The sequence below is a fragment of the Taudactylus pleione genome, unplaced genomic scaffold, assembly GCF_031769625.1.
Source record: "Taudactylus pleione unplaced genomic scaffold, aTauple2 ptg000250l, whole genome shotgun sequence".
Taxonomy (NCBI): domain Eukaryota; kingdom Metazoa; phylum Chordata; class Amphibia; order Anura; family Myobatrachidae; genus Taudactylus; species Taudactylus pleione.
This window is the reverse complement of record NW_028284652.1, coordinates 9172916-9200009: the sequence shown is the minus strand read 5'-3', so window position 1 is coordinate 9200009 and position 27094 is coordinate 9172916. Positions and strand designations below refer to the sequence as shown.

The 27094-nt window shown below is 42.5% G+C and overlaps 1 protein-coding gene across 4 annotated transcripts in view; it reads right to left on the bottom strand.

Moving 5' to 3' along the window:
• Positions 1-27094, bottom strand: part of PLCB3 (phospholipase C beta 3) — a 138828-nt gene that overhangs the window by 64296 nt on the left and 47438 nt on the right. Inside the window, exon 1 of one of the 4 annotated variants that reach the window (XM_088480083.1) lies at positions 5614-5649. The exons of the other annotated variants lie outside the window; for them this stretch is intronic. Coding sequence (XP_088336209.1) covers positions 5614-5634 — 21 coding nt within the window. The 5' untranslated portion in view covers positions 5635-5649. Of the gene's footprint in view, positions 1-5613; positions 5650-27094 lie in introns of those variants that run through there. 4 annotated transcript variants of the gene reach the window in all.

The following is a 27094-nucleotide window of genomic DNA, read 5'->3' as shown; positions in this document are numbered from 1 at the left end:
CGAAACAAAGGGGGGGGATATGTGATAGAATCACTGGTAAAGTGGTCTGTGGCAGGGACATTTATCCCAGATTCCTGTCCTATGTGTTTAAAATCCCCAGGAGAAAGTCTGCAGTGTAGCAGGCTTGAGTTTCGGCTTTTTGAAAAGCCGGTTTGGGACCTGGGGGTTGTGGGTGAGAGGAGAGGGAGGGCTCCACCCACGGCCACTCCAGGTTTTGGTTCTCGCAGCCTGGTATCAGGCTTGTTAGTTTTCCACCCGAGAGTGGCCAATATAAGCCTAGTGTGTTGAGGGCTGATTGTCTCACCTGGGAGAGCAGACAGGGAGTTTGCTCAGAGACACTTGGAAAACCTATCTGTGAGTACTGTGCTGTGCTTTGTTGCTGGCGAGGGCATTAGGCCCTGCCAGGTTCTGGTAGTGAGGGAACTACCTGTGAAGTTAGTGCCCCGACAGGGCTAGGATTTACGTTTATGTTTTCTTTGTGTTATTTCTGACATTGTATAATAAAGACTGGCGCCGACCAGCTTGTACTTGCATCCAGACTGGTGTGCTGCTTCCCTGCTGCTGTGTGTGTGTGTGTAAGGAAGGAGTCCTCTACCCAGGAGAAGGACCCCCTAACCTAACTGTGTCACAGTATTTATTATTTTACTTTATCCTTCTTCAATGTTGATGTGTGTCCCTTTATTCTAGAAATCATTTGTTTTGAAAATACTGTGTTCCCGACTTCTATTAATACCCCAATGTATGTATCATATCCCCGCAGCCCCTTATCTCCTCTAAGCTGTACACACTTCTTGGTAAGTTGTGTTACACAGTCCATGCGACATGCTAGTAGCCCTTTATTTTATAAATGTCTTTTTGAAGAAATTACTTCCAGACATATAAAGTGTAGATCAGTGATTGGCAATTTGATACACATCAGGGTCCACATTGGTTGCCCTCTATCTTTATGAATGGCCACACATTACATCTATGATCACATTATTATTGTATTACTGCCCAGACTGTGATGCCACAATTATCATCATTGTGCAGTGGGGGAGGGGTCATGGTGATATGATTTACATTTCCCCACTCTCTGCCACCTGCATCCTCTCCCGGAACTCCTGGTAGGTAGGTTATAAAAGTAAGACAGTATGCCCCAGCATCAAATCCATGCAGCCATTGCCCTAATCATTTGTTTGACATTAAATAGTCATCCATTTGTTTCCATTACTTTCCCTACTATCAATGTTAGACTCACAGACCTAGAATCCATCTTATTCCCTACGGACTTTTTGGGGATTGAGAGATAATACATTTGCCATTTTCCAATCAGCTAAAACTATCTATCAACAACTATAATTATATTTTATTATGGTGCGGATAAGTGCTAGTTCTCATAAACCTTATAAATGTATGAGACCTGTTATCAAATGTCCCTGTATCCAGGAAGCTCCAGAAAAAAAAAAGAAAGAAATTGCTACGGTCATACACAGCGCCGTAACTAGACTATTTGTTGCCCTGTGCCAGAGAGAGCATTGCCCCCCCACCCATATTTTTTTAAATAGGGACATAAGATAGTGGACCTGAAAAAGGGCCATGGCGTCATGGGGAAGGGCCAGCGAAGAGATAGGGGAGGCCAGGAGATGCTGGGGATAAGAGAAGAGGAAGCTACAAGTGACAATGACAATAAACAGGAAAATTGACAGGCCCAAACAGCGCCCCCTGCCCCGCGATGCCCTGTGCCATGGCACTGGTCGCACTACCCTAGTTACAGCCCTGGTCATACATACAGTACATACATTACTGAGCGCTTCCTTCTACAGTCACTGTGAGCTGCTGCACACAGTTAAAATAGTTCTCCACAATAAATAGAGAGAAGCACATTACCTGTGGTGCAAATCAAACAGCTTCATTTAATAAAACCATAAAAACATGTTGCACTCACAAAGCGGAAGAAATCAAAGGTAGCATTGTTTATACATGTCCTCCTGCAGGCACAATGATCAATCAGGGCCAGTGAATGGAACAAGCTGGAGTCTCCTAGCATATCAGCTGCCTTACGGTAACATCACAGTACAGTCCTGAACGCTCACTGTTTTTAGCATGTCAAGGGAATAAGAGGATCATTCTGACACATGACAGTTAGGAGCTGATTGGTTAGAGCACCATTTAAGATTAGTAACAAGTGATAACAAGCTAATAAATCTGGGCCTGTAGGGGAGATGTACTAAGCTCTGAAAAATGATAAACTAGAGAGTGATAAAACCAATCAGCTCCTAACTGTCATGTCACAGGCTGTGTTTGAAAAATGACAGTTGGGAGCTGATTGGCTGGTGGTTTATCACTCTCCAGTTTATCATTTTTCAAAGCTTAGTACATCACAGTGTGTTTGAAAAATGACAGTTAGGAGCTGATTGGTTGGTACATTATTTCTCTACACTTTATCTTTCTCCAAGGCTTAGTACATCTACCCCTAAGGATCTAGATTTAATCCTAATAGTATGGTTTTAAAGTAACTGAGAGACCTTAAATGCTGATATACACAGAGGGGGGGGATTCAATTACCTACAGGTTAACTTAATGCGCATGTCGTATTTTCAGCATGTGCACCCTCGCGACCCATGCTATTCAATTAAAAAAATGCTTATCGTGCATCCCCTACCTATGTCACTATCCTGTGAGGAAGCAGCTCCACAAGCGGCCGCCACATATTGCTCTCCAGAGCAGACCATACAAAGACAAGAGAACTTATCTCTGACGGAGCATCACCACCAGACTCACTACCACGAATAGCCAGTATATGCTCCTTTCTAGTGTCAGGATGTCAAGCTAGCTCTGGGACATGGAGTCCAAGAGCTACTGTCCCAACAAGGTAACTCTTACCTACAAATCAGCCTGTGCACAAGCAACTTATACCTGGTTAATACGGGCATAATTTATACTCCTTTGACTTTACAAATTGAATCCATTTACCAATGGACATTAAAATGTTGATTTGAATTGAACTGACTTATGTCTTCATTACTTGTGGTGTCAAAGAACTGGTCAATCTATTGACTTTTTAGCAACAGCAGTGCCTTTATTTACCCTCTATAAATATATTTTTTATTGCTTCGCTCCCCTCCCCATTGTTTTTATGCTGTACTGTGCTTATGTAATTGTGTGGGTTTTTTTTTTTACATTTATCTACATTAAATGTATTTTATTTTTTTACCTTTATCTACAATCTTTTTTTTTTTATCTACGAGCACACTTGAGACCATCATTTGTTTGGGTACATATGCGCAACCTATACTTGTCTTTTTTTCTATATTTTTGGGAAACTGGACATCCCTTTCTTTTAGACAGCAGCACTGTTCCAGATTAGATCTCTGATTAGTGCCTACACTAGCAAACGTTTGTCTCCAATATCGTGCACCAATGCAGTAATACTACAGTGGGGAAAACACCCTGAACCCCAGAAAAGTGGCAAATATGATTGGATAACCATATAGAGGTCTACTAGCAGCCATAAGCAAAGTATTTGAGGTTCTTAAAAGGTATAAACTAGATGATTTTTACCTTTTTTCTAAACATTGAGAAAATGATAGTAAAACAAGTGTTTTTCACCAGGTTAAAGCCTCTAGATTATTTTGGGGTACAGAAAAATGTATGTAATGTGAAATTTGTTTTTAAGCAAATTAAAAAAAAAAAAAAAAAACACTTGTAACTTCCATAGACAAGTTCAAAACCATCCCAAATTACATGTCTGACATAATTGAACCTATTTAAATAACACTAAGTGCATGATTATTCATTGGGAAGGGGGGCGGCCGAGGTTCTGCACTGATTCCTGACATTCTTACCATACCACAAAGATTCTTCCCTACTTTTCACCTACTCAGGGACTGTGAACTAAAAGCCGCGCTAACTCCCATTGATACCCACATTAACACAGATTTGATAACTGAATAGCAAAAAGTTGTGGCTGCAGATTTTGTATCTGCGGTAACCCACGTTAATGGAACCTGCGGTCTATTGAATCTGGGCCAGAGAATGATAGAAATCCCAAGGTAGAGACCTCCACCAAAGTACTATCACTGGAAAGGGAGAGGATTTTGTAAATAAGAGTGGAAAACCCCTTTAAGTCTTCTATTTCAATATAGATTAATTGAACAGTTGGGTGAATTATTAGCACCTAATCCAGATCACATTACAGGCACTGCAGCTTCTTCCATTAGACTGATTGTAACATTGCTGGGTCATGGAGAGAGAATGCTCCCATTCCATCCACCATCAGCCTCATTAGACCCCCACACTGGGAGGAACATGGCAGAGTAGCTCAGGTAATGTTATTCATATTTTTTGTTTGGTACTTGTGTACTTTACGGACTCATTGCAGAGAGAACCCAAGTGTCCTACAGCCCGAAGCGTGGCGAGTGCACAACTTTTTTCTTTAGGTGGGGACAACTTTCGGTACTTAGTACCATTTAAAACATTCATTAGGTTCTCTCTGCAATGAGTCCGTAAAGTACACAAGTACCTTTTATTTTATTAAAATTATATTTTTATCTCTTTCAATATAATTTTATTGGTCATGAAGAAGTATAGCACTGTACATTCTGCAGCAGTATTATTATGCTTTTTTTCATGCTCTGAATTTCTAGCTTAGCTGGTCTCTTCCTCTCCATACAATGGTATATTTATTCAATTTGAATGTGTATCTTTGGATTGTGGTTTCCTTCTGCAATATAAATACACAATGCCAAGTTTACTGGTGTATGTTTGTGGTAGAGAAGATATTTACAGAAAACACTATGACTACAAAAAGAGAGCGTCTGTGGTATATTTAGTCAGCATTGTGTTTGCTTCTTGTGCCATCCAGCACATTACCATAACTACATTTGGAAGTACAGTATATACAAGTCCTGCAAAGATAGCGGTTGTGCTCTTCCACTTCCATTTGAGGACTTTCACTGTTAAATCTCTTATTTTATATTATTATTGTTTATTTATACAAAATTTCCACAGCGCCGTACATTTAAGAGATAGAGCATAGAGTATCAACAGGCAAGATACAGAACAAGCAAAGGCACAATACAATTCAAGAAGCTTAAAACAAACAAAAAAACATAAACTAGAAATGGATCATAATACTGTACATAAGACATAACAGGCAAGGTATATACCTAAAAAGTGTTATACAGAACATGTACAGTAAGAGGCACTATACAAAAATTCATCTGTAAACAAAGGGGGAATTGACATGAACGCTGAAGGAGAGACCGAGAGCTTGCAATCTAATGGGGAAGGGCAAGGATGAGACAAGGGGGTGTTGACGTGGAGTGAGAATGTGGGCAAAAGCAGGTTGGACCAGCTTGAGTCAAGGTGGGGACTGGTAGGCTTTGATGAATGGGTGGGTTGATATGAAGCATTTAAACTTTGGAGGCAAATAATAACATTGTAGAAGTCTTACAGGTGGCACTTGAGCTTTCAGTTTCACTTTGTAAGAAATAAGAAATATATAAAAACTGTTAAAAATAGATTTTTTTCAAAATGTGGATAGCAGTGGGGAGTTGCTGTGCTGGTCAGCAGAAATGTATAATAATAATAATAATAATAATAATAATACTGTTTATTTACAAATATCACCTTACAAAGGAGGCAGTTCATTCCATTGGTTACTGCGAGTGAATGAAAGTTGAAATACAAAGTATGAAATGCCAAGAGCAAGTTACATGACGCCCACAGAATAATCAATTGCGCAGATTGCTCATCCCACCCATGAAAGTACCACGCGAAGCAGTCATCTTGGGCGCACTACATAGGTTACAGTGGGAGGGAGCAGGCGTCCATCTTTGGCTCCTATCGGAATGAAGGTACGGCTGAGAGCTCTGTAGGTGAGGCGGGAGTTCCTGAAATTGGATTCTGTAGGGAAGAGATAAAGATTGGAAGAGGGGGAGGTGAAAGTATGGAGGAGAAAGTGTAGAGGTTGAAAGTGAAAATTAAGTCTTGCTGCAGCTTTGAGGATGGATTAAAAGTAGGGAGCCGAACAGGAGCAGCAGTCAAGGCATGAGACAATGAGAGGGTAGATGAGAGATTTGGCAGTGTCATGGGTTTATCCTGGCAGTATTTCAAAGGTGGGAGTTGGCACCTAAAGGGCCTGTAACCTCTTATAAATGTATTTTCAGTATACACTATAAATACAGATATTTGCAATTAAATTATTACATCTGCCAAAAAGGAACAAACTACTAGTTACTGTAAGTATTGCAGCAACAACATTAGTTTTTTTGTAATAACTTATTGCTATGCCTGCTCTCCTGAATGCTGCTTTAGTTGGTCTCATCCCTATTGGTGCACACACACGGTATGACTTGAACAACCATAGATATCGCTGATAGATTTCCCTCCAACTTTCTGTAGTGCAGGGCAAATAATTTTGGTTGTACACACCGATCGATATCTATGATAGATATCTATTAGTGCATACACACGGTCCAACTTAAAAGAACGATATAAACGGTAAAGATATCGTTAGATCGTTTATATCGTTCTTTTTTTTCAACCCCTCTGACGACCAAACGATGGATGATGCGCCGACACGGATAGTTGATATCAACCATCGCCCGTCATTGCAGGCAAACCTTGTCGATATCGACCAGGTTAGCCTGTTTGTTCTAGGGACCCGCGATTGTTAAGTCATTAGGGGGTTGGTGCATGTTGCTGGATGTTCGAATTCGAACATCCAGCACATGCAGGACGATCAGACAACGATATCTGATCATTGTCTGATCGACCCGTGTGTACGGGCCATATGATAGATATTTCTGTGAAGCTATCTTTTTACAGGCAAATCTTTACAAAATCGTGCAAGTTGGCCTGCATGTACGGTCGACTATAGACATCGTTATCGTGCATGCGGGAACGCAAAAAAAATTAACTATAGAGCTATCGTTCATATCGCTCAGGAAAGTCATACCGTGTGTACGCACCATTAGGGGGCTCTTTATGTACAAGCTTTGAAAATGAGGATATTTCTATTGTAATTATTGCTGCTATTTATTAATAAAATCCAGTCTAGAGCGGTAATTAATTTAATTCTTCATCCAGGCTATCTCTGCCGATATATGTACCTGTGCGCCATCAAGACAGCTTGTGTATGTGCACTTAGTGAAAATTTAATAAATAAAAGTGGAAATGTATTAAAAATCTAAAGAAAAAAAAATAGTATAAAACTATTGAATGCTTCTTGGAGTTTGAAAAACAGGTCTTTTACCATACCAAATGTTCTCGAATAGGCATTGCAAGGAGGGGAGGATATGACACACAAACAATGTATATATGAGACAAATGTTTATGCTCTCTGACTTTCTAATGAGATCCTGCCTTGCCCTAAATGTCCACGCATATTTCATGGTGTTAGGCCACACCCACATGTGACTGCACTGTGAGAGGATTATGAGATTTAATAAAGCTTGGAGAGAGATCAAATTGGAGATAAATAGCAATCAGCTCGTAACTGTCATATTTCAAACACAGGGGCCTATTCATTAAACCTAAAAATTCTCTGGAGATAATTAGCTTTAGAACTCTCATGGAGTTCTAGCTAATTCTAGGTGGAATACATCATTCCACCTCTCCATAAGTATCTATTCCAAAAAGCTGTCATTTTTGCGATGACAGCTTTTCGGGAAATAGATACTTTTCCCTGCCTACACTACCTTATCGCATCTGGAAACAGTGCTGCGCATGCGCTGTTACATCTGTAAAACCAGCGCATGCGCAGCACTGCCTACAGATGCGTTAAGTTTGTGGACCCCCCCACCCACTTCCATCTTCTGCTCACCTCCCCACCCCAGACTTACCTGTCCGCGCAGCAGCCTCCGGCTCCGTCCTGCTTGTCTGTCATGTGGTTTCCCAGCAGACCACATGACAAATTAGAAAAAAAAAAAAAAAAACTTTTTTTTTTTTTGTCTAAACTTTCTTGTGCTCTGCTGGGGAGCACACATGTCCGACCAGCCTCCGGAGCCTGAGGACGGAGCAGAGCGCCGGAGGGACTTGTCGGGGGACCTGCACACGCGGATACAGGTAAGTTTCACCTGCTATTCGCCACCTCACAGTGGCGAATAGTAACTGCATCAAAATTTGATGAATACCACAATTTCCACATCCCCATACTAATGTATGGGGAGTGTGGAAATTAATGCAGGGGAACTTAGCAAGGATACTAAGTGCTAAGTGGCTACATGAATACCAAAATAACATTATTTAAGGAAAATGTCCTTAAAAACGTTATTTTAGTGTTGATGAATAGGCCCCACAGCCTGTACAGTGACAGTTATGAGCTGATTGGTGGTTGATATTTATCTCCAATTTTCTCTCTCTCCAAGCCTTATTAAACCTAATCTCATTCAATAAGATAACAGGAATAATAATAATAATAATAATAATAATAATAATAATAATAATAATAATAATAGCTATGGGAGCCAACAATAAAATTATATAGGAGAAAAAAAAAAAGGCAATGATTGAAATCTGCACCAATAATTATAATCATCATAATTTTCATTATTATTATTAATAATATTATTATTAACATTCATATACAGTGTATATGTATATAAATGAGTTCTACATACAGCTTCACCAGCATCATCATAGAAACTAGGTGAAGTACTTTAAGAAAAATATTTTATACATCGATAAAGCCATTATTTATGTAGCACCACCATATTTCGCATTGCTTTACAGAGAATACTTAAACATTCACGAGTCCCTTCTCCATTGGAGCTTACAGATTTGTGTACATTAGGCAAATGCAAACTGATAATTAAAATATAAAATAATAGAATTGCCTAAAGCAGGTCTTCAAACAATAACAGTATTTGGGCTGCTAACTAATATCCTTATCCATCACACCGTAACTCCATGTACTAAAATGGAAAACATCTCCAACCTCTGATCTATGGGCCGATTCAGAGGTGGACGCAAGTAAATATCGGACGCAAGCGCCTGATGTATTATTAAAGCGTGTGTGTCCGGGACGTACTGCGCATGCGTCCCGGTGGTTTTGCCATCAGATGCACATTGAAACTGCAAGGACATCCATGCAGGGTGTGATAGGTGTTCCTGGGCATTGGCTCGAGTCGGTGGGTGTGTTGAGGGCGTACTAGAGTCAGGGACTGCGTCTGAGACGCAGCTCCACCGACACCAGCAGCAAAAGACCATCTAACATTCTGAGCAACCGCAGACGTCCAATGGTATGGCTGATGTCACCTTGAAGGTGCGCGTTTAATCCGCCATGATGCGCACAGAGCTACAGCCGATAGCAGTCTCATTAAACAGCCCATCAGCTGCAGCATTAGAATAAGTTCGGAGTAGCACCTGTTATTGCTGAGCGTACACCACTGAATCAGGCCCTATTGCCACTTTAGTTAAACCCATTATAAAGTATGTCACTCTCATTTGCCTTCTCTCATTCTCTATGGCCCCTTTCAAAGCTTGGTGCTTATTTCTTTTCCTGTTCCGCAGGCCCCAACTTGCAAGTTCCTGTCACACTTGTATCACTACGTTTTATTATTAGACATAATGACAAAGAACAGGTTGAATAATTGCTCTTGGTGAATGGTTTCTTGTAGAGAAGAAATGTAGAGCCAGTGCTGCCCTTTGGCTATAGAGAGAGCACTGGGTGCTCACACGATAAAGCAGATCACCTGGCACTGAGGAACAGACATTTATCCATAAGAGAGAGGAAGAAGGTAAACAGAGAAAATGTGACAGGCAGAGGAAAGAGGAGGGAGACTCGCACTGTGTTGTGACTAGTGTTAGTCTTCTAGTACCACAGTGTGAACAAGATTGAGGGGGAGGAAGTGTGCCTGTGACATAATGACTGAGGTGTGAGAGAAAAATATCTGAGGCGTACAAATCCTTGATGGTTACAAAAAGGCAGCTACTTGTCAGAGAGATACATATCTGCTATAAAGCTGGTCTGAAATAAAGTATCCCCAATAACTGAATAGACAAGAGAGCCAGATATACTTCAGTGAGTGTAAGATGCAACAGCAAATAAATTAGCTGTAAAGTATGTATAACCCTCATTAATATTACTAGGAACCAGTGACACCCTGTATACAATACTCCTATGTACAAGTACACTAGGTACACCACCATGAACACAGTCCAAGCCTGGGGCCGATGCAAGAATCAAGAACAGTGTCTGATCAATCATTAGGCTATTCAGGCTGCAGACTAGGGTGCCAGGAGACAGGCGGGCACCTGTCAGTCACAGTGTCCTGTAGGCATATTAGAGCTTAAGTACTTAAGATTCTGGATAATGGTAAAGTCTGCATTGTTGTCACCATATCCTATTGTAGTGGGCAACTTGAACATTAAGGGCATGTGTCATTGTCACCGTCCAAGGAGGCATTTGTGGTGATGCTGGGATATTTCTCCCATTACCTCTACTGAAAGTAGGTCTGAAAACGTACCCCCCCACCCATCCATCTGACTGTACAACTGCACAGTGACCATCACACTTGTTGTTAATTGACTAAAAGAGCTCAGTGCCCTTTGACAACGGTTTTGGTGGTGGTTAGAGATGCAGGGAGATATACTATGACGTGGGCAGGGGGTAGACAGTATAATATGGGTTGTCTGACACAGAGCAGGAGGAGGCATGTCATGTGGGATTTGATGCGGGGAGGGGGTGTTACAAGTGCATTGGTCTACAGCGGCCAGATAACTTATACCCCTTTCAGACATACTGAGATTCCCGGGATTTTGGCCTGCCTCGGCCAAAATTCCCGGGTCTCATGTCTGTGTGAAAGGTACCTACCCGGGAACACGTTCCCGGGTAGCCGCCCCTGCAATCGACCAGGGGTTTTCCCAGGACTTAAAGGTGCTACCCGGGAATTTACTACTCCCGGGCAGCATCAAGCAGCTTTGACATGTAGCTGACAGCGCAGAGCGTCCTATAGGACGCTCAGCGCTGCTACTTTGAGCTGACAGCGCAGAGCGTCCTGTAGGACGCTCAGCGCTGCTGCTTTGTTTGAGCTGACAGCGCAAAGCGTCCTATAGGACGCTCAGCGCTGCTGCTCACCACCCACAGCACCGGCTGGCTGTGCCACAGGGGGCCGCCCGCACTCCCGCTGGACCACCAGGGAATTAAAATAAATGTTAAAAAATTATAATAAAAAAAAAAAAAAAAAAAACTGCATTACGATTGGCCGGCTTTTGGCTGGGAGGAGCAGATGGCAGAGAGGAGGCAGGTAAGCAGAAAAACCCTGCTCTTGTCTGAAAGGGGTCTACCTGGGAATTTCCCGGGTAGACACTGTAGTGTGAAAGGGGGGGTCTCGACCAAATACCCGGGAATTTGCACAGGAGAAATTCCCGGGTCTGAGCAGGAAATTTCCCGGGTTGTATGTCTGAAAGGGGTATTAATCAGGCCTTGCACGTACGTCAGCTATAGGTGTTCCTGCCCTGCATGCATGGAAGAAAAGGAGTATATTCTGCTGAATGTAGAGTTGAAAGCGTCTCTGTGGTGCACTCACTCCCTATCCATACTCATCGTCATCATCACCAGTGTTCCTCTACAATAGGCTATACTTGGTGAAAATGATATGCCTGTAAACAGACATATTTATGCTTCGGTCCATCTCTGCATAAGCTGCAGTTGCGTCAGCATCCCCTCATTAAACTTTGCCTACATGATAATGCCCCATTACAGCCCATTCCGCATCATCAGTCAACTGAGATGTGTACATCTCCGCGACTCCTGTACTTGAGTACATTTGGTTCTGGAGCATGCTCAGTGCAAAACACGCAAGATTCACATACAAGTTTAAGGTTATACCTGCCTACTCTCCCAGAAGAGCCAGCCATCCCCCCACTTCCCTAGTGGAGTAGGTGGGGGGCCTTTATGACGTGATTTGCTGTGAACTAGATCATCATGGCCTGGCCGTCCACTGCACAATTAATCCACCTGTTTGAAGTCACTTTCCTTCTGATCACTTTACATATACCTGGTCAGGCATTGTGAGCGTTGTCAGGACTTAAATAAACATCCTGCCAAAATGACAGCGCTACAGCATGTTTAAAGACACTGCCAGTGGAACTAGGCTTTCACCAACTATGAACAGTCGGGCATTAGTTTTAGTTTTCAGACCCTGTGTTCACCCAACACTAAACCACTGGGGATTGCAACATGACTGGAAGTTCCTGCAACAGGGGCTGGCCATATCAGGTCAGGAAGGACACAATTTATGTGTCTCCTGCTTCTCAGTAGCAGTAAAACACTTAACATTCATTGATCTAACAAAGATAAAACTGTCAGGCTCTCATGTACTACTGTGCAATGTAAATGTCATTTTTAAGTTTTTACCCCAAACACACACACAAAAAAACCCCCACACCATTTGTTGTCTGTGCCATCACTCCTATCTATTTTCGCTCCTATGGTAAAGATCTCCCATCTGTGTGCAGACATGGCATGCCAACTGTGAGGGTGGCGGGCATTTACAATTACAAGGAATACTTTTGTTCTTTGGATCTCAGACTATAAATGAATAATATGGGGTAAAGGTCAGGGACTGCGCTATTTAAATTTCAGTCACTAGAGAACAATCATGGAGACTGTACTTGTTTATCCCCCAATAAAAAATATATTTATTTGTTCCCTTTTTCTAACAAAAGTCGTATCTATTCCAGAAATATAAAACAAGCAGTATCTTTGTGCAAGACTAATAAAATGATGCAGCCAGCGTTGCTGGCGTATTGATTTCACACTACGAAGTAGAGATCTGCAATTGCTGAACAGAGGCGATGGCCCTTCTTACCCGAGCTGTTCTGGATCAGTGTGCTCCTCAGCATGATCTGTCTGTAGATAGCAGAGCAGCATGATCTGATAGCCTCAAGTGCGGCCCCTTAAGTAAAAGGTGTTGAGTCTTTTGTATTTATAGAATGTGCTGGAGATCCCATGTGCTAGTAGAATGTACCGTCAGTCCCATGTTTTAGGTAAACTTTGAGAATTTGGTGTGTATCACAAGTTGGTGTTATAGATAACCGATTCACTTCAGGGACTGACGCATGGACGGCCTCTAACCTTCAACAGGTCCAGAGTGGAACCCAAGCTTGCGGTAACTGCTCTCGCATTGCAGGGACAGAAATATATGTGGCTATTGGTCCAAATGCAGAGTTGTACACATCTAACTATCCAGACTGCCGCCATCCATGTGCTTGGTTTCATAGCTGTGTGCACCAGTAATATACTTGGTGCAAAAGATCCATCTGAAATAAAATAAATATCTATACACCCAACTCTGCATAACCCGCTTTTCCATCAACAGCAGGTATGAGTGTATTGTGTGTGTAAGTAGCAGGTATGAGTGTATTGTGTGTGTGTGTGTGTGTGTGTGTGTGTGTGTGTGTGTGTGTGTGTAAGTAGCAGGTATGAGTGTAATGTGTGTGTAAGTAGCAGGTATGAGTGTATTGTGTGTGTGTGTGTGTAAGTAGCAGGTATGAGTGTATTGTGTGTGTGTAATTAGCAGGTATGAGTGTATTGTGTGTGTGTGTGTGTGTGTGTGTGTAAGTAGCAGGTATGAGTGTATTGTGTGTAAGTAGCAGGTATGAGTGTATTGTGTGTGTAAGTAGCAGGTATGAGTGTATTGTGTGTGTAAGTAGCAGGTATAAGAGTATTGTGTGTAAGTAGCAGGTATGAGTGCATTGTGTGTAAGTAGCAGGTATGAGTGCATTGTGTGTAAGTAGCAGGTATGAGAGTATTGTGTGTAAGTAGCAGGTATGAGAGTATTGTGTGTAAGTAGCAGGTAAGAGAATATTGTGTGTAAGCAGCAGGTATGAGACTATTGTATGTAAGTAGCAGGTATGAGTGTATTGAGTGTAAGTAGCAGGTATGAGAGTATTGTGTGTAAGTAGCAGATATGAGTGTATTGTGTGTAAGTAGCAGTTATGAGAGTATTGTATGTAAGTAGTAGGTAAAATAGTATTGTGTGTAAGCAGTAGGTATGAGACTATTGTGTGTAAGTAGCAGGTATGAGTGTATTGTGTGTGTAGGTAGAGAACAGTGCAGCAACTGCATGTTAGTACAATACTGTTTGCTGGCTTAATCCAATTAGTCCCAGTCCGATCACCATCAGATAATCCTGTAATTTAATTAACGTTCTGTCATTCATGGCAGTTCACAGTGCAAAGAACACAATGCCAACCATCTCCGGCTACAACTAAGCACAACCACGTACAATATTTCTTAACTCCTCCAGTGCTGAAGTTATGAAAATAACATGTTAATCCTTTTCTGCTAAAATCGTGATTTTTAGCAATTCCTCTATCATAGCAGAATCAATCATTATTTCACGGTTAGAGCCTTGGGAAGCAGACATGCAGAATATTAGTTAACCTATCATAATTACTCCTTACATTATTTAACACTCTATTGCATCACAGCTATACATTAAATTAGGATATGATGGGATACTTTCAGTATCCCGACACGGGATGCCGGCACTTAGAATACCGGCACCGCGGGGATCCCAAGTGCCAGCATCCTGTACCCCAACATATAAATAGTATGTATTCCGAATAAATAACGACTTATCACATAATATCCCACAGTCTTATGTTACGTGATGTTGGCTTCGTACGCTGGCAAATTTGTCATAGAGCTTAATGATCCCTCATGCCTTGGTGTAACCGTCATATTTCTACATAGTTTACCAATTGAATAATACAGTGGTTCTCAAACTCAGTCCTCAGGACCCCACACAGGTCACGATTTCCAGGTCACCCAGCAGGTACACACGTGTATTCATTACTCACTGACACATTTTAAAAGATCAACAGATGGAGCTAATTATTTCACTTGTGATTCTGTGAGGAGACCTGGAAAACATGCACTGTTTCGGGTCCTGAGGACCGAGTTTGAGGACCTGTGGAATAATAGAAATGTATCCTCTCTCTCGATGAAGTCACTAACTGCATCCCAGAGCATAAATATGAATTCTTCTATTGCACAGAGCCCTCCCCTGGTAAATCACTGTAGGTGGTAATAGCTCTTCAACAAGATCTCTACAAGAGGTCTTAATACTTGAAATACCAACAAATCTAGAGCAGAGCAAGGAAAGTCAGAACAATGCTTCCACTTGTTACTTAAAGGGAAACTAGACCTAAATTACACAGTGATGGCATCTTATAGCATTCATAAATGTATGCCTAAAAGCTCACACAGACTGACCAGAGTTAAGATCTTTGAAATTTTTTAAGTCATTTTAACATTGTGGCTGCAAGCTATTGTCCTGACATAACAGTCATTCTAAGCAAGGCATACATTGCAATATTAGGCGGGTGGCCTGATAGCACAGCCTGTGTATTAGTCCTAAGTGATCTGATCATGATCACATATAATAAATGTAGCCAGCATGTGACTATTATTGGCCTGTGTGTGTGGTAATCTCCCGAGCACACTAATAAGTGCTAGTGACACCAGAAGTGACCCCACATTTCTACCCACTGCAAATGGTCTGAGCTCTCCATCTACCTATATGGCTGAACAGACAGTGATAGGATTGACCCGTTGGTGGCCAGAATAATTATTCCTATCAAGTCCTACAGTGAGCTTACTGACAGGAAGTCTGTAACAGTGAAGTGCGGTGAGGTTAATGGCTGGGGAGGCACACATGGAGATGGATCTGAGTGCAGGGAGCTTTTCTCACCCCCTACTCACTGTTATTCTCCCCTCACTACACTGAGCTTCAGTGTCCTTTGATTCTCCTACCTGCATCTCTGTGTCTTCTCTTGCTGCTGCTGACTGAGCTCCGATCTCTAGTCTAAACAATGCAGTGCACTTCCTGGTCCAATGACACATCCAAGCTGTCCATCAGTGCTCAAGGCACGCCCCCCATACTCAGAGGCATGCCTCTATTAGCACTCTTTCAGTGCAGCTAACTGCAAGAGATGTGGCCCCGCCCCCAGCTCTGCAAGCAGTGTCTGACTATACAGCTGTTGCAGCTTCATCTATCATCTCCCTGCAGTCCCAGGAAGCTCTACAAAGCTACTGAGTGTTAACTATAAAAATGATTTGCATTTGCAAAAATGTTTTCCCATCATGAAATAATTCATCCAATATTCTCAATACTGACCAGATACTAAATTTTTACTGTTTCTGTAATTTCTCTATAGGGCCATATTCAATTTGAGGCAAAAAGTCAGAGGTCGGACTTTTCACCATCATTGCCGTTTTAGGGCCGTATTCAATTTGAGCGGACCCGCGATACTTTTCCGCCTCCCAGACTTTTCACCTACATCGCGTGTTTTGCAGGCGGAAAAGTATCACGCGCGTGCCCACGTATCCCCATATTCAACTTGACAGTACGCGAAAACGGGACCCGGCAAAACTTAAACAAGCAGAAAGTCCTGTCAGACTTGAGGAAATCAGCCTGACACCCCCCAAAAGATGCTCTGACATGGGGGTTAGCTATGGTTACCCCCGATTTGGCTTGCTGAAGGTATTTGTTGTTTTTAAACGGGCTCAGTAGCTGCTAAATAGCGTTTTTGTATAAGTGGTGCAGAATAGTATTCAGGAGGTTTTTTTTGCAGAAAATAAACTTATCTCAGCAAATTTGGGGTACTTGAAAATGGGGGCCAGCATATTTTACAGTTGCTAAAGTTAAGTTTTAAAAATCGTGAAAAATCCACCTGCCGCAAGCCCCTGCAATGAAAAAAACACATGGGGCATACCTGGGGACCCCCCCCCCAGAGTCTATTTCGCTAGTTTTTAACTTTGTCCCCCAAGATTTATTTTTTTTTACCTTTGGGGGACTGACTGAAGGCTGCACGGGGGTTCCCGCAATGTTGCACCCCAAAACCCCAATTCTGCACTATTTTACACCTGCTATTCATAGGCGAAACTTTTCCACCTATTACATTGCATTGACTTTCCGCCTAGGTGGTAAGTCTTTCAAATTGTATAGGGTCATACTTTTCCGCCAGGCGAAATTACGTCATCGGCGAAACTTTTCCGCGGATTCTGGCTTTTCGTTTCAAATTGAATACGGGCCTTAGCAGGGGATAAAGTATCGGGCGCGTGCCCACTTATCCCCGTATTCAGTTACGAATCAGTGAAAACGGGACCCGGCGGAAAGGTAAGTATCGAAAAGTCCTGTCAGTTTTGGGGAAATCAGCCTGTCACTCCCCCAAAAGATGGTCTGACATGGGGGAATCACTATGGGTACCCTTGATTTGGCCTGCTGAAGGTAATTGGGGTTTTGAAATAGCCGCGGCAGGTGCATAAATGCGGCTTTGAAGAAGTGGTGAAGAATAGCACTTAGCGTTTGTTTGTTTTTTAAATAACTAGTCCCATCAAATTTGGGGTACATGAAAATGGGTGCAAGCATATTTTTAAGTCCCTAAAGTGATTTTTTAAATTCTTAAAAAAATCCACCTGAAGCAACCACCCACATTCTAGAAAACAGCTGCCGCATACTTGGGGACCCCTCCGGAGTCAATTTGGCTAGTTTAGAAGTTTGTCCCCCAATATTTTTTTCCGCCCCCAAAATGAAAGTACCTTTTTTGGGGTGTCCTGAGGAACTTAAAAAAAAATTACACAGATTACTTTAATGGGACATTCCAAAGGCTGCAGGCTATTTTTTCATTATTCTGCACCCCAAAACCCCAATTCTGCACTTTTTTTCGCCACCTAAACAGTGGTGAAACAGTTTTTTTAACAATTGAATATGGGGATAAGTGTAAATGGCGAAAATTACGTCATCGGCGACTTTTTGCTCCAAATTGAATATGGCCCATAGTCTTTCATATGACTATATTCCAAAAAGATTTGACTTTTTTTGATCTCTTCCCGCCTCTAGCCCCTATTTCTGTTTTATAATCCCCTTTATAACACGACTGAATTGTCTGTATGGTCTCTTCATGTCTGATTCTCCTTCCTCAGTTTGTTTTTTGCTTAGACCAGTGTACGGACATCATTTCCATAAAGAACATCTTCCCATTGCTGGAGAAATACTTATTCACCTTTTCTGGAAGACAATGCTCTCTCCATTCATGTTCACATTGTCTTTTTATTCCATTTATTTTTGTATCCGTCTTGCGCCTTCTTCGCTACTACTATGATGTGGCCTCATTCTTATTTCCTCAGCCTTTGTTTTATCATCCCTCTCATCCACTTATTCTCTCCCTCGTCCTTTCTTGTCCTGTGTTGTTCTCATGTTCCCCCTCTCTCTCTCTACTTCCTTATTTGGGTTTTTAGTTGAAAAAAATCCTAGAAATGTGCTGGTCACTTGGAATATGGATACATAGAAATCCAGATGTACCCTGACATTGTCACAGCACTGATTTACACAGACATACAGAAAAGCACACTGTCATTCTCACAGCACTGATTTACACAGACATACAGAAACGCACACTGTCATTGTCACAGCACTGATTTACACAGACATACAGAAACGCACACTGTCATTGTCACAGCACTGATTTACACAGACATACAGAAAAGCACACTGTCATTGTCACAGCACTGATTTACACAGACATACAGAAAAGCACACTGTCATTGTCACAGCACTGATTTACACAGACATACAGAAACGCACACTGTCATTGTCACAGCACTGATTTACACAGACATAGAGAACAGCACACTGTCATTGTCACAGCACTGATTTACACAGACATACAGAAAAGCACACTGTCATTGTCACAGCACTAATTTACACAGACATACAGAAAAGCACACTGTCATTGTCACAGCACTAATTTACACAGACATACAGAAACGCACACTGTCATTGTCACAGCACTGATTTACACAGACATACAGAAACGCACACTGTCATTGTCACAGCACTGATTTACACAGACATACAGAAAAGCACACTGTCATTGTCACAGCACTGATTTACACAGACATACAGAAAAGCACACTGTCATTGTCACAGCACTAATTTACACAGACATACAGAAAAGCACACTGTCATTGTCACAGCACTGATTTACACAGACATACAGAAAAGTACACTGTCATTGTCACAGCACTGATTTACACAGACATACAGAAACGCACACTGTCATTGTCACAGCACTGATTTACACAGACATACAGAAAAGCACACTGTCATTGTCACAGCACTGATTTACACAGACATACAGAAAAGCACACTGTCATTGTCACAGCACTGATTTACACAGACATACAGAAACGCACACTGTCATTGTCACAGCACTGATTTACACAGACATACAGAAAAGCACACTGTCATTGTCACAGCACTGATTTACACAGACATACAGAAACGCACACTGTCATTGTCACAGCACTGATTTACACAGACATACAGAAAAGCACACTGTCATTGTCACAGCACTGATTTACACAGACATACAGAAAAGCACACTGTCATTGTCACAGCACTGATTTACACAGACATACAGAAACGCACACTGTCATTGTCACAGCACTGATTTACACAGACATACAGAAAAGCACACTGTCATTGTCACAGCACTGATTTACACAGACATACAGAAAAGCACACTGTCATTGTCACAGTACTGATTTACACGGACATACAGAAAAGCACACTGTCATTGTCACAGCACTGATTTACACAGACATACAGAAAAGCACACTGTCATTGTCGCAGTACTGATTTACACGGACATACAGAAAAGCACACTGTCATCACAACACTGACTTACACAGACATACAGAAACGCACACTGTCATCACAACACTGATTTACACAGACATACAGAAACGCACACTGTCATCACAACACTGATTTACACAGACATACAGAAACGCACACTGTAATTGTAGCAACACTGATTATTTGCACAGGTATAAACACAAATACTATTGACACTGTCGCAACACTGATTTACACTGGCATACAAAAATAGCACACTGTCATTAAAACACACAATATACATTATACACACTAAGGGGTAAATTTACTAAAGTGAGAGTTTTTAGAAGTGAGTTTTAGAAGAGATGTTGCCCATAGCAACCAATCAGATTCTATTTAACATTTAACTAGCAACTTCTAGAAGATAATAGCTAGAATCTGATTGGTTGCTATGGGCAACATCTCTTCTAAAACTCACTTCTAAAAACATTCACTTTAGTAAATTTACTCCTAAGCATGAGTACAATGTATCTTGGACAAACTAAACAGTGATCTAAAGGAAATCTGGAAAGCGGTTTTACATAGCAGAGAATTAATTCTCAAGTAAAGTTTATCGAAGATTTGTATCTGAACAACTTCAACGGCATTTCCTTTAGAAATCAGCCCTTTGTTTTTGTACAGATATACAGATATGCTGGGTTCTGTTTCATGATAAAAAAATTATATCACACATTTTTATCATTACAAACTGTAAAATATAGCCCCTGGGGAAGTCAGATATAATAAAACATTATCTGCACACACATTCTCATGCAATGCAATCTAGTTGATAAATGTTTTATTTCCATTTTAGGAGCAAGTACTGTATAAGATGTGTGTAGTTAGCATAAGGTATAAAGTAGGGGTGTGCACCGGCCACTTTTCGTGTTTTGGTTTTGGATCTGGATCTTTCTTCGTGTTTTGGATCTGGATTGGTTTTGCCAAAACCACCCTTCCGTGTTTTGGGTTCTGGGTTTTGTGTTTTGGATCTGTATTTTTTTTTAAAAAAAGCATAAAAACAGCTTAAATCACAGAATTTGTGGGTTTTTCTGCTCCTATGCTATTATTAACCCCAGTCTATTCTGAACACCTCACAATATTGTTTTTATGGCCAAAAGATTGCACCGAGGTAGCTGGATGACTATGCTAAGCGACACGAGTGGGCGGCACAAACACGTGGCCCATCTAGGCGTGATACTGCAGTGGCAGACAGGATGGCAGTTTGAAAAACTAGGCCCCAAACAGTACATACTGCAAGAAAAAAAAAGAGGTGCAAGATGGAATTGTCCTTGGGCCTCCCACCCACCCTTATGTTGTATAAATAGGACATGCACACTTTAACAAACCAATCATTTCAGCGCCAGGGTCTGCCACATGACTGTGGCTGAAATGATTGGTTCGTTTGGGCCCCCACAAAACAAGCTGGCAATTAATGTGTCCCTGCACAAACTGGCTCTACGGAGGCAAGATGTCGTCCTCATCCTCCTCATCCACCGATTCCTTGGATAAAACAGGAAAAAGGGATTTAGGTGTCCCTGGACTGCTTACGGTCTTAGCCAAAGTTTCTGAACTTTACAGTAACTTTTTATGAAAGTGCTGCAGGTGCCGTATAAGGGAGGATGTTCCTAGGTGGTTAACGTCCCTACCCCTACTTATTTCACCTTTACATATGGTACATATGGCAAGACAGTTGTTGTCTGGATTTGAATAGAAATATTGCCAGACTAAAGAGGTGGAATGTTTGGTCTTCTGCCCAGGCATGACCGTGATGGGCTTTTTCATCCCACGGACAACAACTGTCTCCCCCGGAGCCTGATTTAAACAAACCACATCACCATCAGAATCCTCCTCGCCAACTTTCTCCTCAGTGCCAGCTACACCAGTATCCTCATCCTGTTGTACTTCAACAGTGACATCTTCAATTTGCATATCAGCAAGTGGACTGTGGGTGCTCCTTTCAGCACTTGCAGGGGGCGTGCAAATGGTGGAAAGAGCAACCTCTTCCCGTCCAGTGCTGGGAAGGTCAGGCATCGCAACCGCCACCACACTTGGACTCTCCTTGGGGATTTGTGATATCTTCTTAGAACGCACAGTTCTTCGCTGTGCTTTTGCCAGCTTAACTCGTTTGATTTTTTTAGCGGGAGGAGGGCTTCCATTGTCATGTGAAGCTGAACCACTAGTCATGAACATAGGAAAAGACCTTAGCCGTTCCTTGCTACTCGTAAATGGCATATTGGCAAGTTTACGTTTCTCTTCAGATGAGTTAAATGTTTTTTTCAAGGTCATTTTCCTGAACTTTGTCATTTGGGATTGTATGTGCCCTCTACTATGACAATTGGCATCGGCCTTGGCAGACGACGTTGATGGCATGTTATCGTCTATGTCATGACTAGTGGCAGCAGCTTCAGCACTAGGAGGAAGTGGTTCTTGATCTTTCCCTATTTTATTTTTATCGGAGAAAGTTTGGTCCTCCATTTATGTTATATTGATATATACGTGCGGCTAAGGCGCACACAAACACAGAAAATTATTTTTTATTTTTGTTGGAGACTAGTGCACTTTGTGGGCTACACCACCCTTTAAGAAATGAGCCAGCCGGCCCTTTACTTATGGGACACAGGCGCACGCTTGGCGCTACTCCTTTGTTGATGCACGTGCAGCTACAGCCCACACAATTCACAAACAGAAAATATTTTATTTTGTTTGGAGTGCCCTTTGTGGGTAACAGCACCCTTTAATGGTCAAGCCAGCCGGCCCTTTACCTATGACACAGGCGCACGCTTGGCACTACTTTGTTGATGCACGTACGGCTACTGCGCACACAATTCACAAACACAAAAAAATATATTTTTTTATTTTGTTTGGAGTGCCCCTTGGGGGTTACAGCACCCTTTAGCAGTCAAGCCAGCCAGCCCTTTACCTATGGGACACAGGTGCACGCTTGGCGCTGCTCCTTTGTTGATGCACGTGCAGCCACAGTGCACACAATTCACAAACACAGAAATTTTTTTTTTATTTTGTTAGGAGTGCCCTTTGGGGGTTACAGCACCCTTTAACGGACAAACCAGCCGGCCCTTTACTTATGACACAGGCGCACGCTTGGCACTACTTTGTTGATGCACGTGCGGCTACTGCGCGCACAATTCACAAACACAGAAAATATTTTTTTATTTTGTTTGGAGTGCCCTTTGGGGGTTACAGCACCCTTTAACGGACAAGCCAGCCAGCCTTTTACTTATGGGACACAGGCGCACGCTTGGCGCTGCTCCTTTGTTAATGCACGTGCAGCCACAGTGCACACAATTCACAAACACAGAAATTTTTTTTTTATTTTGTTTGGAGTGCCCTTTGGGGGTTACAGCACCCTTTAACGGTCAAGCCAGCCGGCCCTTTACCTATGACACAGGCGCACGCTTGGCACTACTTTGTTGATGCACGTACGGCTACTGCGCACACAATTCACAAACAGAAAAAAATGTTTTATTTTGTTTGGTGTGCCCTTTGGGGGTTACAGCACCCTTTAACGGACGAGCCAGCCGGCCCTTTACTTATGACACAGGTGCACGCTTGGCACTACTTTGTTGATGCACGTGCGGCTACTGCGCACACAATTCACAAACACAGAAAATATTTTTTTTTTGTTTGGAGTGCCGTTTGGGGGTTACAGCACCCTTTAATGGACAAGCCAACCGGACCTTTACTAATGGGACACAGGCACACGCTTGGCGCTGCTCCTTTGTTGATGCACGTGCAGCCACAATGCACACAATTCACAAACACAGAAAAAATATATTTTTTTTTTGCACTTGGGGGGAGCACCCCTGATGGACAGAGCACCCCCTGGACAACACTGCAGCACCCCTTTAGGACTGGGACACTGCACAGGACTTTGGAGTGGACACAGCCCCTATGGACAACTGACTGCACAACACAGGCCAGCCAGCCCCTATGGACTTTGAAGGAGTGGACACAGCCCCTATGGACAACAGCAGCGCAGCACAACACAGCCCCTATGGACAACAGCAGTACAGCACAGCACTACACTACACTGCACTACACTACACTACACAGCCCTAACTCCCACCCTCCCTCTTCACTGTCCACAGCCGAGTGAGAAAATGGCGCCGACGCGGGTACCTTACATAGGATCCAAAACCCCCGAGACCGGAAGGCGGGATGATGACGTTTTGCCTCGATTTCAGATCCGAGTCAGGTGGGAAAAGTCGAACCTGACTCGGATCGGCCTCGGATCGGGGGGGCTCGGATTTCAGAAATCCGAACCCGCTCACCCCTAGTATAAAGTATTCTGTACTTTATATAGAGTTGCCATGTGTCCTGATTTCTGCAAGGTTTGTACTTGTTTAACATGAATCTGAGACCTTATACAAGATGCCTGCCGAAAACCCTGTCTTCCATTTGCAAAATCTATCTGCATGGAAGAGATCTGGCTGTACAGTTTCTCAGCTGATATCACTTTGCATTTCAGCACTCAGCATGTTTCTGAGGAGTAGGTCCAATTGCTCTCAAGTCAGGAAGGTTCTGACCGATGAGGGAATTGAATCGCCCCCTCTATGTCCGATACATCACAATTTGTGGTTTGTGTTGTATCAATAGAATCGATCCATTCATCAAAATGGTGACGGCGATGTTCTTGCTTTTCCAGCGTCTCTATTGTGAATGTGCATGCATGAGTTTTCCTTTTCCCAACTGCGCATGCGTAACCTTTTCTCACTACACAAATTCGTATGCGTAAAAATATTGATCCCAGTAAATATCAACATTATTTCCATGTTTTTTAAGTATATTAAATACAAAGATGCCGATCTCGTATCGCTCCAAAAGGTTCATATGGGACATCTGATTGGCCATCCTTAGCACATATGGCCACCATTATCGGCTTGTACTGGCAAGTGCCCTTCTTAGATTGATGCACCGTGTTATATATTTGTAATGCTGCACCCAATCAATATTACCAGCAAGTACAGTAGATTATGAGAAAAATGTACATGAGATTTCAGACGGACTTCCCCTCTGGGATGCAGTAATATGACCGGTGGCTGCAAGGCCGTCGGTCACAATCCCGACGCCGGAACGCCATATAAGGAGTTATGACAGGCGTCAAGATGCCGACGACTGTCATAATCCCGATGTCGGAAAGTAGAACGACGCGGGCCCGATCGAGGTAAGTACCGGCGCCCGTACTACTTAGCCGCGCGGGGGGGGGGGGAGATTTAGGTTTAGGGCACCCCGGGGGGACTTAGGGTTAGGCCCCGGGGAAGGTTAGGGTTAGGCTAGGGGAAGGGGAGGTTAGGGTTAGGCACCCCCCTGGGAGGGTTACGTTTAGGGAGCGGGGAGGGGGGGTTAGGTTCAGGCACTAAGGGGGGAGGTTAGGGATAGGCACCCCTATAGGAGGGTTAGGGTTGGGGGGGGAGAGGCTAGGGTTAGACTAACTTACCTGCGCTGTTGGCATTCTGTCCTGCCGGGCTCTCCCTGTAGGGATTTGAACCGGCTGTTAAACAGCCACCGGTAAAACAACCCCATTCCTCCCCTCCAATGCACTGTGCACAGAACTAGAGTCAAGTGATTGTAAACTTGCTGTGATGATGGCATGCAGTAAGGCAGGCTATAGGACTATAGGACTTTACATCTGCTGTTCTCACGACCTTACTACTACTACTGCTACTTATATACTGGTTGGTTAAGTATGAAAAACGATCTTGCAAGATTCGCAAGTGCATACTTGAAATTCCCCATGCTATGACAGGAATAAAGGCTGCAGTCATTGTATGATCCTCATCCGCTAGCAGAGTGTCACGTATAATGGGATAGATTCTCAAACATAAAGAGAAAATGGTTTTACATACTCTAGAAAGGAAACTTTTTCTCAGATGATGTACCATCTTTTCTGTGTACTTTAATCATGTCCCCTTCAGAAATAGTAACATGGCCGATAACCTCAACAAGCCCACGTTACCTCCTTGCTCTCAAAAAATTAAAAAATACCATGTCTTCATTTTTTTAGCATTAAAAATACAGTGGGATCGTCTAAAAATGGTAAATTCACAATTTTGTAGCGCAAATGGTGGCTCGTGAAGCCTCTATTTCTATATTACTTCAGAAATTACATGACTTGCCAGCTGTCTTTAACATGCTTGGAATGGTAAAAATGTGACTTTAGTATAATATATATATATATATATATATATATATATATATACACACACACATATATATACATATACATATACACACATATACACACATATACACACACACACGCACTTTTTTTTTTTTTAGTCCACTATAAAAGTCACTGGGCTTGATTCAATTGAACGATAATTAAATAACGTCAGGAGGAAGCTGCCGGAGCTACTCATTTCAGCGCGCTGTTAAGGAATCCGACAAAAGAACAGGCGCGATGCTGTTTTCTGCACTTAGCGCGGCGGAAACAGCACTGTGCCGGACAGGTTAGTTGGAGAATGCCCGTTCTTGCGACTAAACACTCTGTTTAAGGCGTGAGGGGCGGGAGAAGGGGCATTCTCCGACCTAACAGCACGCTGAATTGAATAGCTCTGGGAGCTCCCTCCCGGCGCTATTTAATTCGTGTTCAATTGAATCGAGCCCAATGTTCAAGGAGTTTGCTGTAAAACTGTACTCAGTAAAAAACAGGGAATTAAAGTACTAATTTTCATGTTGCAAATGTTCATAGCTTAACCCTTATTGGTAGATCTAATAACAATTTGCCTTCGCTAACATACTTTAATCATATATACAAGTATATACAAATTTAAACACTCAGTGGGCCTGAATCAGAGATTTACACTAATGCAATCGCAACTGCATTCTCTCACAGATCGCTGTTGCTAAAATATGCTAATGCCTTAAAAAGCACAGCCCAGCATAGGGACGGCCACTGCTGCCTTCTCCTATTCCTCCGAGAACGTACAACAGCGTAAACAACAGTAACATTGATGCAGATCAGGCAGCATATGCGGCATGTCTGACGAAGGAGATCGCAATAGCCCATGTAACGGCATTTAAACGGTCAGACACACCTGCGTTTGCCTAGCCACCTCCAGTTACTTCCCACAAACGCTGTATACCTGTCACTCACTTTGCGAATGGATCCTCTGTGTGGGCACAAACGCTGTGCGTGCACAGTGCTTACATGCATGCGCAATGTCAAACAATCGCTCGATCTGCGTAAAAATTGGCATTTTGTGAATCTCAGAATCAGGTGCTGTGTTCACTAAAATATGAATAGCATCACAATGGTCCTCATTACAGAGTTCAACCAATCACTTTAGGCTTTCATTGATACTGCTTACGTTATGAAGATTAAAAGCTGGAGACAATCTGGACACATAACAAGCACATAGATTATATCTATGTGTGTAAACACGGACACCACTGGGCAATAAGACCCAGGGGAAAAT